This window comes from Hippocampus zosterae, chromosome 12 (assembly GCF_025434085.1).
Source record: "Hippocampus zosterae strain Florida chromosome 12, ASM2543408v3, whole genome shotgun sequence".
Taxonomy (NCBI): Eukaryota; Metazoa; Chordata; class Actinopteri; order Syngnathiformes; family Syngnathidae; genus Hippocampus; species Hippocampus zosterae.
Window position 1 is genome coordinate 4,247,328 of NC_067462.1, and position 16,353 is coordinate 4,263,680.

The 16,353-nt window shown below is 47.7% G+C and overlaps 2 protein-coding genes across 2 annotated transcripts in view; one reads left to right on the top strand and one right to left on the bottom strand.

The window, feature by feature from the left end:
* The window catches only part of tanc1b (tetratricopeptide repeat, ankyrin repeat and coiled-coil containing 1b), a 68,874-nt gene extending 54,128 nt beyond the window's left edge, over positions 1-14,746 (top strand). Inside the window, exons 14-26 of the mRNA XM_052082721.1 lie at positions 1,068-1,176; positions 1,354-1,476; positions 3,924-4,160; positions 4,351-4,536; positions 5,034-5,112; positions 8,403-8,536; positions 8,732-8,855; positions 9,844-10,019; positions 10,148-10,280; positions 12,399-12,490; positions 12,934-13,080; positions 13,182-13,282; positions 13,573-14,746. Coding sequence (XP_051938681.1) covers positions 1,068-1,176; positions 1,354-1,476; positions 3,924-4,160; positions 4,351-4,536; positions 5,034-5,112; positions 8,403-8,536; positions 8,732-8,855; positions 9,844-10,019; positions 10,148-10,280; positions 12,399-12,490; positions 12,934-13,080; positions 13,182-13,282; positions 13,573-14,641 — 2,710 coding nt within the window. The 3' untranslated portion in view covers positions 14,642-14,746. The remainder of the gene's footprint in view (positions 1-1,067; positions 1,177-1,353; positions 1,477-3,923; positions 4,161-4,350; positions 4,537-5,033; positions 5,113-8,402; positions 8,537-8,731; positions 8,856-9,843; positions 10,020-10,147; positions 10,281-12,398; positions 12,491-12,933; positions 13,081-13,181; positions 13,283-13,572) is intronic.
* cd302 (CD302 molecule) overlaps positions 1-16,353 on the bottom strand; it is a 128,276-nt gene that overhangs the window by 103,206 nt on the left and 8,717 nt on the right. The window lies entirely within an intron of this gene.

Consider the following 16,353-nt stretch of genomic DNA (forward strand, 5'->3'; position numbering starts at 1 on the left):
AGCTGGTATGTGTGCAAAGGGTGAGAGTTTGCCGACTGTAATTAGTTTGCAAAACACAATCACGCTGATCTCGGAACAACTTTCCCCAATTGAAATGAATCAAAATTGACGTCATTTTCAACTCACGCTGGTTGGAGGTTAACAAAGTTTTTACTGCCACCATCCAGCAATGAAGTCTGTGACTCTGGAGCTACGGAAGTCCAGTTTTTATTCGCGACACAGACCAAAGTCTTTTGCTCAAAAAAGGCCATTGCAAGAGAAAATACGACAAAGAAATCGATAACGTAACGTAAAATGAAAATCTTGAGCGATAAGATGATAACAGCTGGACTCGGCCCTAAACAAAAGATTAAAAAAAAAGGCTTTTTGTAAAAAGTGAAAACAACAAGATGATATCCGTTCTGTTTGCTTTTTCCCCTCCCGGGGTCTTCCGTATTATCCGTTCTCACAAAGTCCACCAGAGTAGCCTTTCATAATTCTAATCATTCATCAAAACAAAGGCTGGGGAGTTGGCAGACGCGATGAATATGCAGATAAAAGCCGCTATGCTGCGGATGTGTCGCCGACTACCGAGAATTTGGACCCAATCAACGTGATCTCCAATCACGCGCGTCCTTTTAATGACACTCCCAACGCGGGGCCTTCCGTCTCTTAATGATTCGGCACACACCTTATGAAGTGTTTGCCGTGGACAATTTATTCCTTGACTAGCCCGCCCCTCTTTCCCTACAATTGATTCCACGCTCTGTTGCAGCGATACCCAACGGGGGGCGCCGTAGCGCACGAAAGCTTTGTCCGAAAGTATTATTTCATAACGACAAATAACATTCTGTTCATCTATCGTGTCCGGCGACGTACGGTGACAGTTTGCACTCGTCGCCGTTCATACAACGGCGTTTGTGGCGGCTTTTCGTTCAATGAAACGGGGCCCATATTGAGCAAAGACAGTATTTGCGTCTTCGTACTTTTTTTTTTTTTTTGTGACACGTTCGGTTGCTGGCGTACTGTGCACGTTTCCAAATGGCCTCAATAGAAGTTGGGAAACACTGCCCTATTGTGTCGCGCAGGAGCGGTCACGCTCTCATCGCATTCATGCTGTCCCGTCAAGAAGGGAAACTCAATCGGCAACAGACCATGGAATTGGGACACCACATTCTTAAGGCGCACATCTTCAAGGTAAGAAAGATGCACGGACATTTACTCTTCTTTTTTTTTTGTTGCTTTTTTCTGAGAATTATTGCTGACCATTCCTGTGTTTTTGTCAAAGAATGTGAAGAAGAACAGAGATGTCGCTTCAGTACTCGACGTGCGGGTTTGCGTGCATTCATGGTGTCTTTTGCACGTGTGTGGCAGGGCCTGAGTAAGAGAACGGGCGTGTCATCCAGCGTGCTGCAGGCTTTGTGGATCAGCTGCAGCGCCGACGGCCTCTCCGCGGCGTTGGCCTCTCTGAGGAACCTCTACACTCCCAATGTGAAGGTGAGACCGCGTGTCAGAGGTGGCAGAAGTACTCGCGCACTAAAGTAGAAGCGCAGAACCCGTGTGTGGAACAAAAGTCGATGAAACAGAGGTCCCTGGCATATTCATGATTTTGCGTTTTGGCTATTTTCGGGGGGGGTGGGGGGGACAACACTCTCTTCTGGAATTCACAGATTTTTTTTTTTTTCATCCATATTTAAGAAGTCTTGTTCTGTTTCCGGCCCTTGAATGCAACCTGAAAAAAAAAGTCTACAGAAAAACAATCAAATCCATCCATCCATCCGGAAAAATCGACTTCAGTTGAGAAACGACTTGATTCCTTCCCTTACGAAACAATCGATGGTTAGACGACTTAACTAATGTTAACTGCGTCGATGAAAGGTGGAAACTAAGTATGACCATTTTGAAGCGGGCTGTAAAACCATTCGCCGTAACCGCCCCGCCAGGTCATCAAAGGTCGATGCGCAAAGGTCAAATGCGCTCTCCCACTTCATAAAGCATCCACTTTAAAGCGTCAGCGCCGTGGAGGTGCACGCGGTGACCCCGGTGACTCCGTTTGGCCTCAGAGCTAAAATGCCATCTGCTGTATTAGTTACACCGTCAATTAAGTCCCATTAGTTGTAAAATTCAGTTGTGTTAGCATGTTATGGTAATAGACCCGTAGACCCTTGTTGCTTGACCTCTCTCTGTTTTCTACTCTGTCTATAAATTGTGTGGCCTGAATGGCCCAAAAAAAAAAGTGTTAGAAGACATGGCTGCTCCACAATTAAATCCAAGATTGGATGCCGGCCACCCAATCAATTCACGTGTAAACCCATTTTGCATCTTTGGACCAATCTTGACTCTCTTATGCGCTTTGTTTACTGGTAATGAGTCGTACAAAAGAGTTTGTATAACCTCTAATAATAACGTTTGGAATCACTTCAGATGCGGCGCCTGCTCTCTTTTGTTTGCACTGAGGAGAGGCATTAGTCTCTTCAAGAAAGCCCATTATCTCTGATTGATGCTTTCTGGCTGGCGGCTGAATCAGTTGTCTTTCCCCCCCAACACCCCCCCCCCTCCCCCCCCGCCCGCTTGTCAGCCGTGTTCGCGCTCCACTTGTTGTCATCGCCAATACGCATTTGTGAGTTATTATGCGCGAGTGCGGCGACACTCACAGCGGAACGTTTACAAGCGTGACCTTGTCCTGTCCTCCGTCGCAGTAAATCTATTCACAACCGACAAATTAACGCTTTTTCATATTCCGTCCTCGAAATACTCATTGACGCCCCCCCCCCCACCACCACCCCCCCGTGCCTTTGTCGCACTCCACATGTATTATTGATTTTCTTCATCCCGCAGGGGAGGTAAATCTGTCTTGATATTTGCTTCAGCGGAATGTCCGCCCTTTAGTGCGAGACCGCAACGCGCTTGAGTTCAGGCTAAGGTAACGTTTTCGAAAAGATTTGGACTTGAATAGAAACATACGAGGTACCAACTCCACTCCTTGATCAAATACTTTGAAAAGACACCTTTGAAGCTGCTGTTTGTTGTCATGGTGACGGACGGTGTTGATTGAAAACCGTGTCGAGATCAGGTCTTTGTATTGATCGTCTCCTTCTTCGATCGCGTTTGCCCTCATTAGGGTCGCAGGTGAGCCGCAGCCTGTCCCAGCTGGCGCTAGACGAGTGGCAGTGTACACACTCGCATTCACAACCAAAGGGCAGTTTACAGGTGTCAAAGTCGAGGCCCGGGGGCCGGAGCCGCATTATTTTACGTGGCCCACCAAAGCAAACCATGTGCAGTCAAAATTGCCAATTGACTTCGGTTGAGATATTACAACATTTTGAGATGAAAACCCACTTTTTTTTTTCAATAAACGGGCAAAATAGTTCAATAAACAATTTCCCTTGACTTCTGATTTCAAAATGATCAAAACAATCATAGACAGCAGTCCACCGCATAATGGGTTGGTATCCCAATCCACTGCCCGGCTCGCTAATTCAATCACAAATCAAACAGCAGCTGTGTCTGACAATTGTTGTTTTACACCAGTAAAGTCATTGCGGTCAAGGAATCATGTTGGGTAGAAGTGAACTTTAACCAGGGTCGTTAGCGGAAGTTATTGAGAGTCTTGGTCACATGTGTATCTTGTTGCAATTAAACATCTGCAAGCGATTTGTTTTTAAGTGTAATAGTCTCAGATACGTTTAGAATCTAAAATCTAGTCAGATAAATTTCGATTCTAAACTTATCTGACACTATCAAAATTTTATCATTCGAAACTGGAGAATGATACGATTTTGGATTCATGGTTTGCGGTTGTATTCAACATTTAAACGACCCATCTAAGCAATCTTGAACATTTTGTGTTCGCGACAGGGCTTCGCTTTTACTCCACTTCATCGATAATGTATATGATAGCCTTATAACACTTTCGCTTGCTGATTGTCTGCGTTGCGCGTCAGGTGAGCCGTCTGCTCATGCTGGGAGGAGCCAACGTCAATTACCGCACGGAAGTGCTGAACAACGCGCCCGTCATCTGCGTCCAGTGCCACCTCGGCCATCTGGAAATCGCCTCCTTGCTGCTGGAGTTCGGCGCCAGCGTGGAGGTGGTGTCCGAAAATGGGATGAACCCACTGTGCTACTCGGCGGCCGCGGGTCACCTGAGTCTCGTCATGATGCTCTGCAAGCGGGGCGCCAAGGTGAGCGCGTGCGCCTGAGCGGTCTCAGCAGTGATTTTCCAGCTGAATTTGATGACTGGTTCAGCTCGACTTTACACCCATGACACCAGTGAACGGTGTTCCGGGTTATCTCCTTTAACCAAGTGCCAACGGATATGCGCTAGAGTGACCCTGCGAGAAGCAATCCGGCTAACAAATATGCGTTTGCCAGGTCGACCATACAGATAAGAGCGGCCAGTGCGCTCTTGTGCACGCCGCTCTCCGGGGGCATCCAGATATTATCCAGTACCTGCTGGAGATGGAATGGAGCGCCGAGGGGCAGCAGCAGGATCGCACTTTGAAGAGCAGAGCCCTGCAACAGGCTTTGATAGGAGCGGCCAGCATGGGACACACGCAGGTTTGTTTTGTGGCCCAAAATGTACGTGCGGAGGTTGAAATTTGCTGTCAAACTTAGAAGAAAAAAAGAAAACATGACACATCCGCATACATTAGCCTCGTGCTAACACTTTATGGGAAACGCCATAGATGGGCTAACAAGATTAGCATCAATGAACACATGCAGACGGACAATATCGCAAACCAAGGAGCCCCTACGACAGATGTGAACTTCCCATTTTTACCCCCACTTGACCCTCTCATCGTAAACACACTCAACCCCCCCCCCCCCCCCCCAAAAACCCCAAAAAACAAACTAGCGGTTCAATCTGAGAAGATGCCATGTTGCTGTTTGGAGACCTCGAAGGCCAAAGCCTCACAGTGCGGAGTTTTGTTTGTGCCACCACGCCGTTGGCATGGCCCGTTATTTTCACTCCCAATGAGCAGAGCGTCCTGGCGGTTTATTTAGATCTCTTCTGCCGAAACAGTAAGCCATTTATCAAAGTTTCTTCCTGGCAGGTTGTGAGCAGCTTGCTGGCAGTGAATAATGAGTACGCCGTGCAAATTGATAGCCACGACACTCTGTGGGGAGAGACAGGTATGTCGTCATCCATCTTTTTACATTACACGCTTCATTTTATCGCAAGCCGGCGTTTTATCATTTCTGGGGGGGGGCGCTCTTGCCAGCGGAAGGTCTCGAAAGCAAACGCGTCTTGTCCGTGTGCGCGTTTTTTTATGGGCCCCGCCGCGTTCTTGTGTCGTGTTCTTTCTGGTAAAAGCATTTGCTGTTGTGGTCATGTGGGTTTCTACTTAGAGGTTGGTAAACACAGCATTGCCTCCGAGGAATGGTTCTCCGGTTCCGCCGCTGCGCTGTCTCCTCTCGGCGCTATTTATTTGGAGGCCAACAACACTTTAGACATTTGCAGGCACTCCTGCGTCTGGTCCACAAACGATACTTTGATTTAGGTGGCTCGGGAGGTGAGCGGGGTTTGCCGGATGACATACTGGTGGTAAGATAAGACATCTTAATCACGAGTTGTCTGAAAATGTTCCACTTTTGCTTTACTTATACGTGTTTGGCAGATTGCGCCATGTGTTGGAATGGAATTTTAGAGCCGAATTTATGGCAGCTGGCTTTGATTAAAGAGATTCTACAAATCGCCGGATGAAAATTACAGAAACGTTTTTGGTAATTGCCATTGCTGTTCAGTTTCCAATCATCGGTCGAAAGGGGACCGGCCGGGGTTTATTTGAAATCAAATTTTTGTTTGTTTCACAAAATAGGCAGAAAACTTCCAAAGCTGTGTCTTAAGAATTCGGTTAAAAGAAAATCGTCTTTCGTCTCCTAATAGGCAAAAATGTACACAATCATCAGCAGTCCTAATCTGCTTCAAATTGAATCTGAATTGAAAAATAAATGAAGACACAGTCGGTTGCTTAACAACCTGATAAGTGCATCTCTACAATAAGACATTTTTAGAATGGAAGGCCGAGTGCTTTTCTTGCAGATTTAATACCTTGATAATGCAGCGTATTGGTCTGCATGTCCTCATTTTCAATGTACACAAAGGAAGCTCTTATCAAGATAGACAGCAAGAAAACAAAAAAAGGAGAAAAGTAGAACTGCGTGCTCCTCAGTCAATGTATTCCTTTTTTGTGAAAGTTCGGTCATCCTGGCCGAAGTATCTGTCCTTACCACTGTTGACGCGCAATCCATTTCCCCTTCTAAATGGCCACAAGGACGTCAAACCGTATTACTGTGCCGGGACAGAGGAATCCCAAATATTCCTCCTCGGCGGAGCCACGGTCTCGCACTTGGTGTCTGCGCTCTGTTCGCTCAGCGGATGTGAAATCGCATCCGTCGCACCCACGTGAAATTGCACGTCTGGGCCAGCGCTGAGCCGAGGCAAAAGTGACTCTCCCGTCCTTGTGATGACCACAATCTCTGATATCCCCCCGTTGCCACCGGGACCTTATTTAGAAACCACCGGGAGCCCGTCGTTATTCGTGGAAAATGGTGCTGCCGCTGTGTCGTAGCCTAGCGGGGGACTGAAACTTCATATTGCCGCCAGTATTACGGGATGAAGGTCAGATGAAATGACCCTGTCGTTACGCTTGCGTTGCTCGCACAACGGACGATTACAACTCGGATAGACATAATAGTGGATATACATTTTTTTGGAGGTCTGCCAATGGTTAAATGTATTTTAATTCAGATGAGGGCAGATAATGGGGCTGAAGCGATGAATGGAATCACTCGAATAATCGGATTACAAGAAAAATATGAGCTTCTTTGTTTCTGAACATTGTCGCCAAGGCGGAATCGGGCTCATATTGGATGCCATTCCAAGGCGCGGTACCTTTACGGGTGCGTATCACCTATTTAAAACCAAACGTTCTTTTCATCTCCATGCAAATCGCTCCGCCGTGTCTCCTACTGTTGAGCGGAGCATGATTGGATTGCACATCTGCGCCCGCTTCCTCTCCGGATGCTTCGCCGCGATGCATAGAGAGATGATTTGCTTCGCGGGGATCGACTCCCTTCAGCGCGCCGCATAGAATCGCTTCAAAGAAAGCAGCGGCAAATATGTTGAACATTGCCTTTATTTTGTTGCAAGGTTGCCAGAGGATCAGGGGGACTTTGTGTGTTTTGCATGAAAGATGCTTGTGTAATTCATTCCGGGGATGAAATCTTTTGTTAGGAATCTTGAGGAAAAAATCACAGCGATTCGAGCACTTGTCACCGCTCGGAAGCCTTTGGCGGAACAGAGTGTTTGCGTGATTGAGATTGTCATTTAATCTTGCCGGTTATTTACCTGTGATGAGTTTAGGCTCCGGCTGCACAATTTGATGGTAATGGCATTCTGGCTGGAGCGAGCAATCACAGCCGCGTTCTTAGCTAGTCATTCAGAACTTCCTGGCCAAGACGGTGGGCTTACTCGTGGGTCACTAGGATGGGGGGGGGGGCCCAAAACTTTTTTCAGTTTTGATCGACACTGTACAAGAGGTGTTAATTTGACTGTTTCGACATTTTGGGAGCAGTGGTGTCGAACTGAAAGCTGTTCCGGGGATTGTGTTTTTTTTTTTTTAAAGCCGATACAGATATTTGGCAGAGTAAAATTCCAATAACCAATTAATCAACTGATTCATTTAAAAAAAATTGACAGGCGAATGAATACCATTTATGGTCTAGTGTTCTGCTGCGAAACGGGGACATTTGAACACAAACAGTGCAGCAACACATCTAGAGAGAAAAGTACACACAGGCATATATTCTTTATCCTCAGTGGAACACTGAACCGCTATCAACGGAATTTAGTTGGGATGGTCTTCTTCTCTGCATCAAATCTATGCGTTGTCTGACCTTGTTTTACGCTGCCCTCTGGGGGCCAAGGCACATACACCAAATACTCAATACCCATTAAGCGAATGCATGAAAACGTAAATATGATTCACAAACTGTTAAAATCTTAACATAGTATGTCATTTTGTTATTACTTTTTTTGGGGGGGGGTGCAACTTTTGTATATTACAGAATATATTTGGTTCCAAGATCTTCTCCACTGTGCAATTACCACATTTTAGTTGTCCTGTGTACACAGCAACCAGCTATGTGTGTGTGTGTGTGTGTGTGTGTGTGTGTGTGTGTGTGTGTCTTGTCCTTACCCATTTGGTCCTTTCATCTTCTCAAATTACGGCCATATGGGACAACCGCTGTTTAAAATAGCCTCCATTACACCGAAACAAAGCAGGGAGTAACTTTTCAACGATATGAAATCCGGACACGTTTACAAAGCTCAGTTAAACACCTTTCGCAAGCGTGCCTTTGAACTCAAAAAATAAGGACTCGCAAAGTAAAGCGCGCCGCGTCCTCTGTCTGCCCCTCAGCGTTGACGGCGGCCGCCGGCCGAGGCAAGATGGAGGTGTGCGGCTTTCTGCTCGAGCAGGGGGTGACGGTGCAGCAGGTCAACCGGCGGGGGGTGTCTCCGCTATTCTGCGCCGTCAGACAGGGGCACTGGCAGGTGAGGCCAACGTCTCCTCCGTATCCACGGCAACCATTGATTCGCGCTTCTGTCGCTCGGCTTGACGCTCTCCGACGCTCGCCGCGTCTAATAAGCTTGTTCACAGCATTCGCTCACAAGATCGAGTTAGCATGTAGGCTACTGCGAACCGGCGCTAGTGTCATTGCGTGTCGTCTGGTGTGCTCTCTCTCCTAGATTGCGGAGCTGCTGCTGCAGAACGGCGCCGACATTAACGTCAGCGACAAGCAGGGCAGAACGTTACTGATGGTGGCGGCCTGTGAGGGTCACCTGAGCACCGTTGACTTTCTGCTCTCCAAAGGTGAGCTGCGGGGGCGACACCCGCCTTCGTGAGTCAAAGCACACCCAAGGAAAGGCGACGTGGATGTGCCCCCGTCGTAGCACAAAGCAGATCTGCCATGCTTTAATAAACAATGAAATCATGATTCAAGATGGAAATTGAGACAAAGCCCGGCATGAATGCAGGATCAATGAAAATACTACGAAAAAGTTTTGAAAGTACAATGGGAAAACTGTACAAAATTATCGTTCTAACCCTAAAAGCAGCAATTGTTTGAACGCAAAGATGCAGCAACACCTTTGGATGGACAGCAGAATAAAACTCACAGGCATCTATTCTTTATCCTCTGCAAAGAGCAACCAATATTACAGCTTCCTGGTTGCTTAGTTGTGAAACTCCTCTTCATTTGTTTATTTTGTGCGCCTGTAGTGTACTGCTCTCGGTTGGCTCGGGCATCTGGAGCACAATGTAAAAAAAATAATCATTCATCTTCATTCATCTTCCGTACCGCTTGATCCTCACTAGGGTCGCGGGGGGTGCTGGAGCCAATCCCAGCCGTCTCCGGGCAGTAGGCGGGGGACACCCTGAATCGGTTGCCAGCCAATCGCAGGGCACACAGAAACGAACAACCATTCGCACTCACACTCACACCTAGGGACAATTTCGAGTGTTCAATCAGCCTGCCACGCATGTTTTTGGAATGTGGGAGGAAACCGGAGCACCCGGAGAAAACCCACGCAGGCCCGGGGAGAACATGCAAACTCCACACAGGGAGGCCGGAGCTGGAATCGAACCCGGTACCTCTGCACTGTGAAGCCCACGTGCTAACCACTGGACTACCGGGCCGCCCTAAAAATAATCATACTAATTGTTTTTATAAATGACAGTAGGGCGGATAATGTCAATGAGCTTTGTACACCTCCTGTTAAGACTTTCCAATCAATTCTTGGGACTCACAGGAATACTCTGAAGACGGGAATGTGATTGTGAGTGTCGTGTGTCTCCAAAGGTGCGTCGCTGACCTCCATGGACAAGGAGGGTCTGACGGGCCTCAGCTGGGCGTGTTTAAAAGGACATAAGAACGTCGTGCAGCTTTTGGTGGAGAAAGGCTCCGTGATCGACCACACCGATAAAAACGGACGAACTCCCCTGGACCTGGCCGCCTTTTTCGGGGATGCGGAAATCGTACGTGGCTGTACACTCCCGAACACGCGTGACTGGCGTAATCGCATTGACCCCAACACTCTCGCCGTTAATGAGCACACATTAGTTAGCCGGACGCGGTGCTTTAACCAGCGCGGCGCCTCCTTTAGGTCCAGTATTTGGTGGAAAGAGGAGCGGTGGTGGAGCATGTGGACTACAGTGGCATGCGGCCTCTGGACCGAGCCATCGGATGTCGGAACACGTCTGTGGTGGTCACGCTGCTGAAGAAAGGGGCCAAGCTGGGTAGGGTGTTTTTTTGTTGTTGTTTTGTTTTGTTTTTTAACTATGAATGGCCGAACCCGACTTCAAGATGTAAACGTTGCCCAACCAATTAATCAGTTCAACCCGCTATGTAATTAAAATTTTTAATTGACAGCTGTGGGGAAAATTCCCACAGCAAAATAGTCAGGCCATGCCAACAAATCTCCAATGAGACGCCAAGAAACATGAGTGGGAGTCATTTTCTGTCATCGTTTATTTTTTGGGGGGAGATTGGGACGCAAAGCACATTAAGTCCTCTTATTTTTCTTTTGATGAATTGTTTAACCTTGAAGTGGTCTCGAACAGAATAATAAATTGGATACAGCCAACAACAACCAAAAAAAATCAAAAACTATTTTACCATCTCAACCAGAAAAAAAACCCCAACTAATTTACCATCTCAAGAAATTTTCCTGCAATGAACTCTCTTCACGTTTCACTTTTTGTCTTGAACTAGCAAAGCAACGTCTTGAGATACACCTGCAATGACGCGTTTGTTTTCCATATTGACTCAGGTTACCAAATATGGTTCCTGCTAAAAAAAAAAAAAAAAGTGTTCCCTAAAAAAAACATTATTTATGATGGGGGGGTGGGGATCTGAGAGAAAAAAAAACTGAAAAGCAGACCCATCAGTCTTGTGCATGTGTGTGAAACATTTTTGCCCAACTTGGTCCTGAAGTCCTAAAAGTCGTTTGCTTCGGTCTTTTGTTTGCGCAATATCTCGAGGCTCTCAAAATAAGCTCACACTAATTTGGTGGAATGCGGCGCAAAAACACGGCATCCATTCGCTGGCAGTTGGCTCTGCTTGTCCATATATGTGTGTATGTATGTGTTGCTGTGTACACGTGTGTCCTTTCTTTGCTCCCTGATGTGCTGCTGGGCTACGTTTGGAATGCGTCTTATCACCGTAACGACCTACGTGACGTTATCTGGCGCGCTGCGACTTATCTGTACGGCGCTCCGCCATTGGCAAACTTTTGAACTTTCTCTCGGCATGTTTGCATGGCGCAAAAGTCTTCAAAGCAGCGGTTCTCAAACTTCTGACAGCAAGCACCATCTCAAAGTCGATTTGCTTCCGGAAAAGTGTTTGATGTTGTTGTAAGCCGCGCAGTAGCGTGATGTAACCGTACTCAAATATTGATCGATTCATTCAGATTCGGTTCCAGTGGTTGAAATGCAAATGTATTGACCTTGAAAGTGAAATACAACTGAACTGTAACTGAGATAAATAGGAGTAATCCTTTCTCTGGGCCACTTTTTGACTTCCGTTGGACGGTAGAAATTGTTTGTCAAATGTGGTTGCAAAATGTTTTTTCAGAAGAATACAATCTCACCATTTAATGTATTATTTGTAATGTATCATTTCATTGTGATGAATGAAGATGTCCATTAACCAATTATTTAATACAGTACATGATCAAATAAACCAATGTACATTATTTTTTAATTATTCAAAATTAATTGACCGAAACCCATTGTGATAATGCATTTGAAATAATAAATTAAGAACATCTTTTCCCCCCGAAAAATTGTAATCATTTTTTAATTATTAAAATGTAACCACTTATTTAATGAATAAATGCTTTTTAAAAATTTGGTGTCAAATTAAGTTTATCTTTTTTTTTTAATCTGCATTTTTTTACATGAATAAAATAATTATGTAATGTGCCATAAGAGAGGGTTATGAAAGAAAGAAAAATAATAATAGAAACATTTAAAAAGCCAATTTTGAGAAGAAAAAAACATCTAAATGAATGCAACAATTATTAATTGTTAAATGTAAACGCTTGGGTGGGCTGGATGAAACAACTTTGGCCACCCCTGCTCTGGTGGGACTCGTCAGACCACACTTTTGAGAATCGCTGCTTTAAAGAGAGTTTGGATATGTGCGTGATCTCTCCCTTTTCCCCTCTGCTAACTCTTTCCCAACCCGCTGCCGCTAAACTAAGGTCACAGAACGTCTCCTTACGATCGATCAGGTACAATCTTTAGGTAACTTTACCTTACCGTGACAATTTGCAGTCAAAATACAGGCAGCGCCCGCGATGGCTTCGACGCGAGCGACCTAACGTCTTGTCTCGCTTCCCTCCTCTTGTGAAGGCAACGCCGCCTGGGCCATGGCCACCTCCAAGCCTGACATCCTCATCATCTTGCTTCAGAAGCTCATGGAGGAGGGGAACCTACTTTACAAGGTACACTTGGAGAACACGGGTGCCAAAAATACCCATTTGTACATGACGAGAAATAAAGGGTACTACGGTACAGTACAGTAGTAGAAAATAGCAAAAAAAAAAAATCAGAGGGTGTCCGATCGATGCTTTGACATTTTACAGCGTAGGAGCAGAAAGGTTAAAGCTGCCAGCCTGACGTGTCTCTTTTATGCTATTGCCGGGAAGTCTGAAGCTCAAACATCTCACCTCAAAGCGCTAAAGACAAACACGGATGCTTTCCTCAGGCACTTTTCCTAGTCAGAGTTTAGAAAGCTCCCAGGTTTCTTGAACGTGTCTTCACTCCATTTGGCTTGTCGATGAGCATCTCTGCGAGATACCAAGTGGCAATCCGGCATGCGAGTGTTTGGCCCTGAGCCTCCTTCCTGGTCTCGCTCATCACGTTTGTGCCTTAATGTGTCCTCCAGAAAGGCAAGATGAAGGAGGCGGCGCAGAGGTACCAGTACGCTTTGAGGAAGTTTCCCAGGGAGGGCTTCGGAGACGACCTGAAGGCCTTCAAAGACCTGAGGGTCTCCCTCTACCTCAACCTCTCCCGCTGCCGCAGAAAAACAAACGTGAGATGGAATTTTGATCTTCTGAGTGTTGCAAGTTCCTTTTTATTTTATTTTGAAGAAGAAAATGTTTGAATTAACAATAAGTGGCCTCATTGTCGCAGGACTTTGGGATGGCTGAGGAGTTTGCGACAAAAGCACTGGAGCTGAAACCCAAATCCTATGAAGCTTATTATGCCCGCGCACGAGCTAAAAGGAGCAGCAGGTAAACGATTCATCACGCAGATTCTAAAATGAAGCTCGCCGTCGCTTCCCGTCGGTATAAAAAGCGGGATTGAAGAGTATTGTGACGTCCAACAATCTTCAGTCCAAACTATGCTGAGCTGAATTACTGTTTTGATTCTTCTTTGTAAATCAGACGTACAGTCAAACGAAATACGATGCTTCCATCTAGTGGTGGAAAGTCAAATTACACTCAAAATAACACACAAAACGTGCCCGCTCCCAAAAAAAAAATCTGCGATTGATGGCAATTCCAACCAACGTGCCTTCCAGACAGTTTGCCGCCGCCCTGGCCGACCTGCACGACGCCGCCAAGTTGTGTCCCAACAACCGCGAGATCCGTCGCTTGCTGGCCCGGGTGGAGGACGAGTGTAAGCAGATGCAGCGGGCGCAGACCTCCAAAGGCGGCCCGGAGGGAGCGGTCGGCGGCAACGGCGCCGCCCCGCAGGCGGCCGGCGGCGGCCACGATTGGGAGCGGGAGCGCGATGACGCCCGGGAGGAGCCATCGGAGTGGAGCCAAAGACGCGGCGGCGAAGAAGAGGAAGAAGACCGGGAAGACGAGCGCACGCGGTGCCGGTCGCTGGGGAACAACGCCGGCCATCACCCGGGCAGGCTTCCTCCTCAGCGCTACCCTCGGGACCACCCGCAAGGTTTGCTTTTGCAGCCCACCAAGCAGGCCCAAATTGTCAAGACCAGCTCTCACGGAGCCAAAGCCCAGTTCGCTCCCTCCAGCCCTTTACCGAGCCGACACATGTCCAGCGCGCTGAAGCCCGGCCCGGGGATCGACATCGGGCCGCTCGCCGCGCCCGCCGACGAGCCGCTCTACGGGAACCGCGTGACTCTGACGGTCGTGACCCACGCCGGCGAGACGCCGTCCTCTTCCTCCAAAGCCGCCTCGGCGCAGCACTCGGACGCCGAGCCCGGCGGGAACGCGCGCGCGTCCGGCGGCGGCCTGTCGGACGGCGGCAAGACGGGCCCGGATGTCAAGTCCAAACACGGCCAGCAGGGCGGCGAGTACAAACCCAGGCCCTTCATGGGCGTCACCGACAAGACGGCGCGCTTCCTGCAGCAGAACCCGCAGCCGGCCGGCCGCGCCCGGATCAACCGCTCCGTCGAGGACGACGACGACGACGACGACGACGACGGTTTCGGGAAGATGGCCGGCGGCGCTTACCGCGAGCAGCACAGGCCGCCGCCGTTACACAACGGGGGGCCGCACGCCGCCCAGTACTCTGACAAGTTCATCTGCTACAAAGACGCCAAGTCCTTGGCCAACCCCGGCCAAGCCCTGCACATCACGTCCATCAAGCCAAAGCGATCGTTTATCGAGTCCAACGTGTAGTCCCGGGAGAGCCGTGCCAAATGCCCCCCCCCACCTTCTGTTACGAGATGGACGCTTTGCACTGATGGAAGGGATGAGAGTCAAGTGGGCATTCACGCTTTTGGACGAGCTTTTCGCCTCTTGCTCAGAAGTTTGCCGTGTTGGACTTTAGGGTGAACCGCTTGAACGGAGAGCGTGCGGGTGGGCGCTATGGAATTTGCCTTCACGACTTTAAAGAAGAGCAAAAGGTTGGAGCAGACCCCGCCCCATCTTCCCTCACTGCTCACCGTGCATACCACCCACCCGCAATCTCCATTCCAGCAGTTGAAACACAATTTGCCTGTAAAGGTCCTGATGCATTTTCACTTCATCCTGAAATTTCACCCCCAAAGACCAAACACACCCGCGACTTTTTCTCACCCCGACCGTTGTCATCGGTAGGCACGGCGTTGTTCAAATTGTCTTCGATGTTCTCCGGAGAAAAAAAAGAGAGACGCGCACGGCACATGCGCGCGTGCCTTTTGTTAAATACGTTTGTACATGTTCTGAATCCGCATTAACAGAGTTGAAAGTCTTTTTTCTCGACTTGCTTGTTGTTGCTGTCTAGATTAATTTATTTACCAATGGCTTCAGTGTAAGAGCAATATATTTTCTATCGTTATTTTTGCACAGCTACCCGAGACGTTGAAATGAAGTGCATGCTCCATTTTGCCGTTTACACCATCTCTCCTTCCGTTTCCACGTGGATGTTCAACGCCAGCGTTCGATGCCATGTTTTTTTTCGTCAGTGTTGTGGTCGCGTACAGGAATGGAGTTTTGCTGCCATGGCAACCATGGGAGAGAAATAAAGACCCCCCTCCCCGAGGGGATGACAAACAACGGTCCACGCGGTGTGATCAAACAAATAGGAGGATGTTTGTTTTGAAAATGTGCTGCATTGTCGCACTTCAAAAGACTATTTTGTTACGTGTGCGCGAGGTATTGTTACCACTTCTAAAAGGATGTGAAATCTGCATTTTCCATGTCAATGTTTACTGTAATTACGACTACCGTTGTAGGCCAGTGATTACGGCGGACGCAATCGGTGTACGTCCGGATCGTGTCGGTTATTTATTTTTTTTCCTTCTCTTCATAATGGCCCTTATTTTTGCAGCAATGACATCATTCGTGGACACCGTATAATAATTGTTTTCGTAAATATCTCCGGCCCGCTGGTACAGTGGTTAGCGCGTCGACCTCACAGCGCAGAGGTACAGAGTTCGATTCCACCTCCGGCCTCCCTTGGGTGGAGTTTGCATGTTCTCCCCAGGCCTGCGCGGGTTTTCTCAGGGTACTCCGGTTTCCTCCCGCATTCCAAAAACATGCATGTGCCCCCGCGCCTTACGCTTTACAGATGCTATATCAGCCTGTTAGCAGCAGCGCATTAAAAAAAAAACAAGTCCCCTATGCAGACATGAAGTCAAGATGTAGTGTTGTCCTGTGATGACGGGGAATGGTTGTCCTGGCGACCGGTAAATCCAACTGACACCTTGAACGACCTAGTAGTCAGCAATCATATTGCGGCCTGGCTTAAAAAGGTGACTGTGCGTCTCGCTCTCCCACTCACTGATTCCCATCTCCAAGGCCTGACACCAGAGTTATAATTTGCCAACGTTGATTAATCGGAACGCATTTTATACCCCAGCAAACCTTTTTCATAATATATTTTATTTACATAAATAAAGGGATTCGTT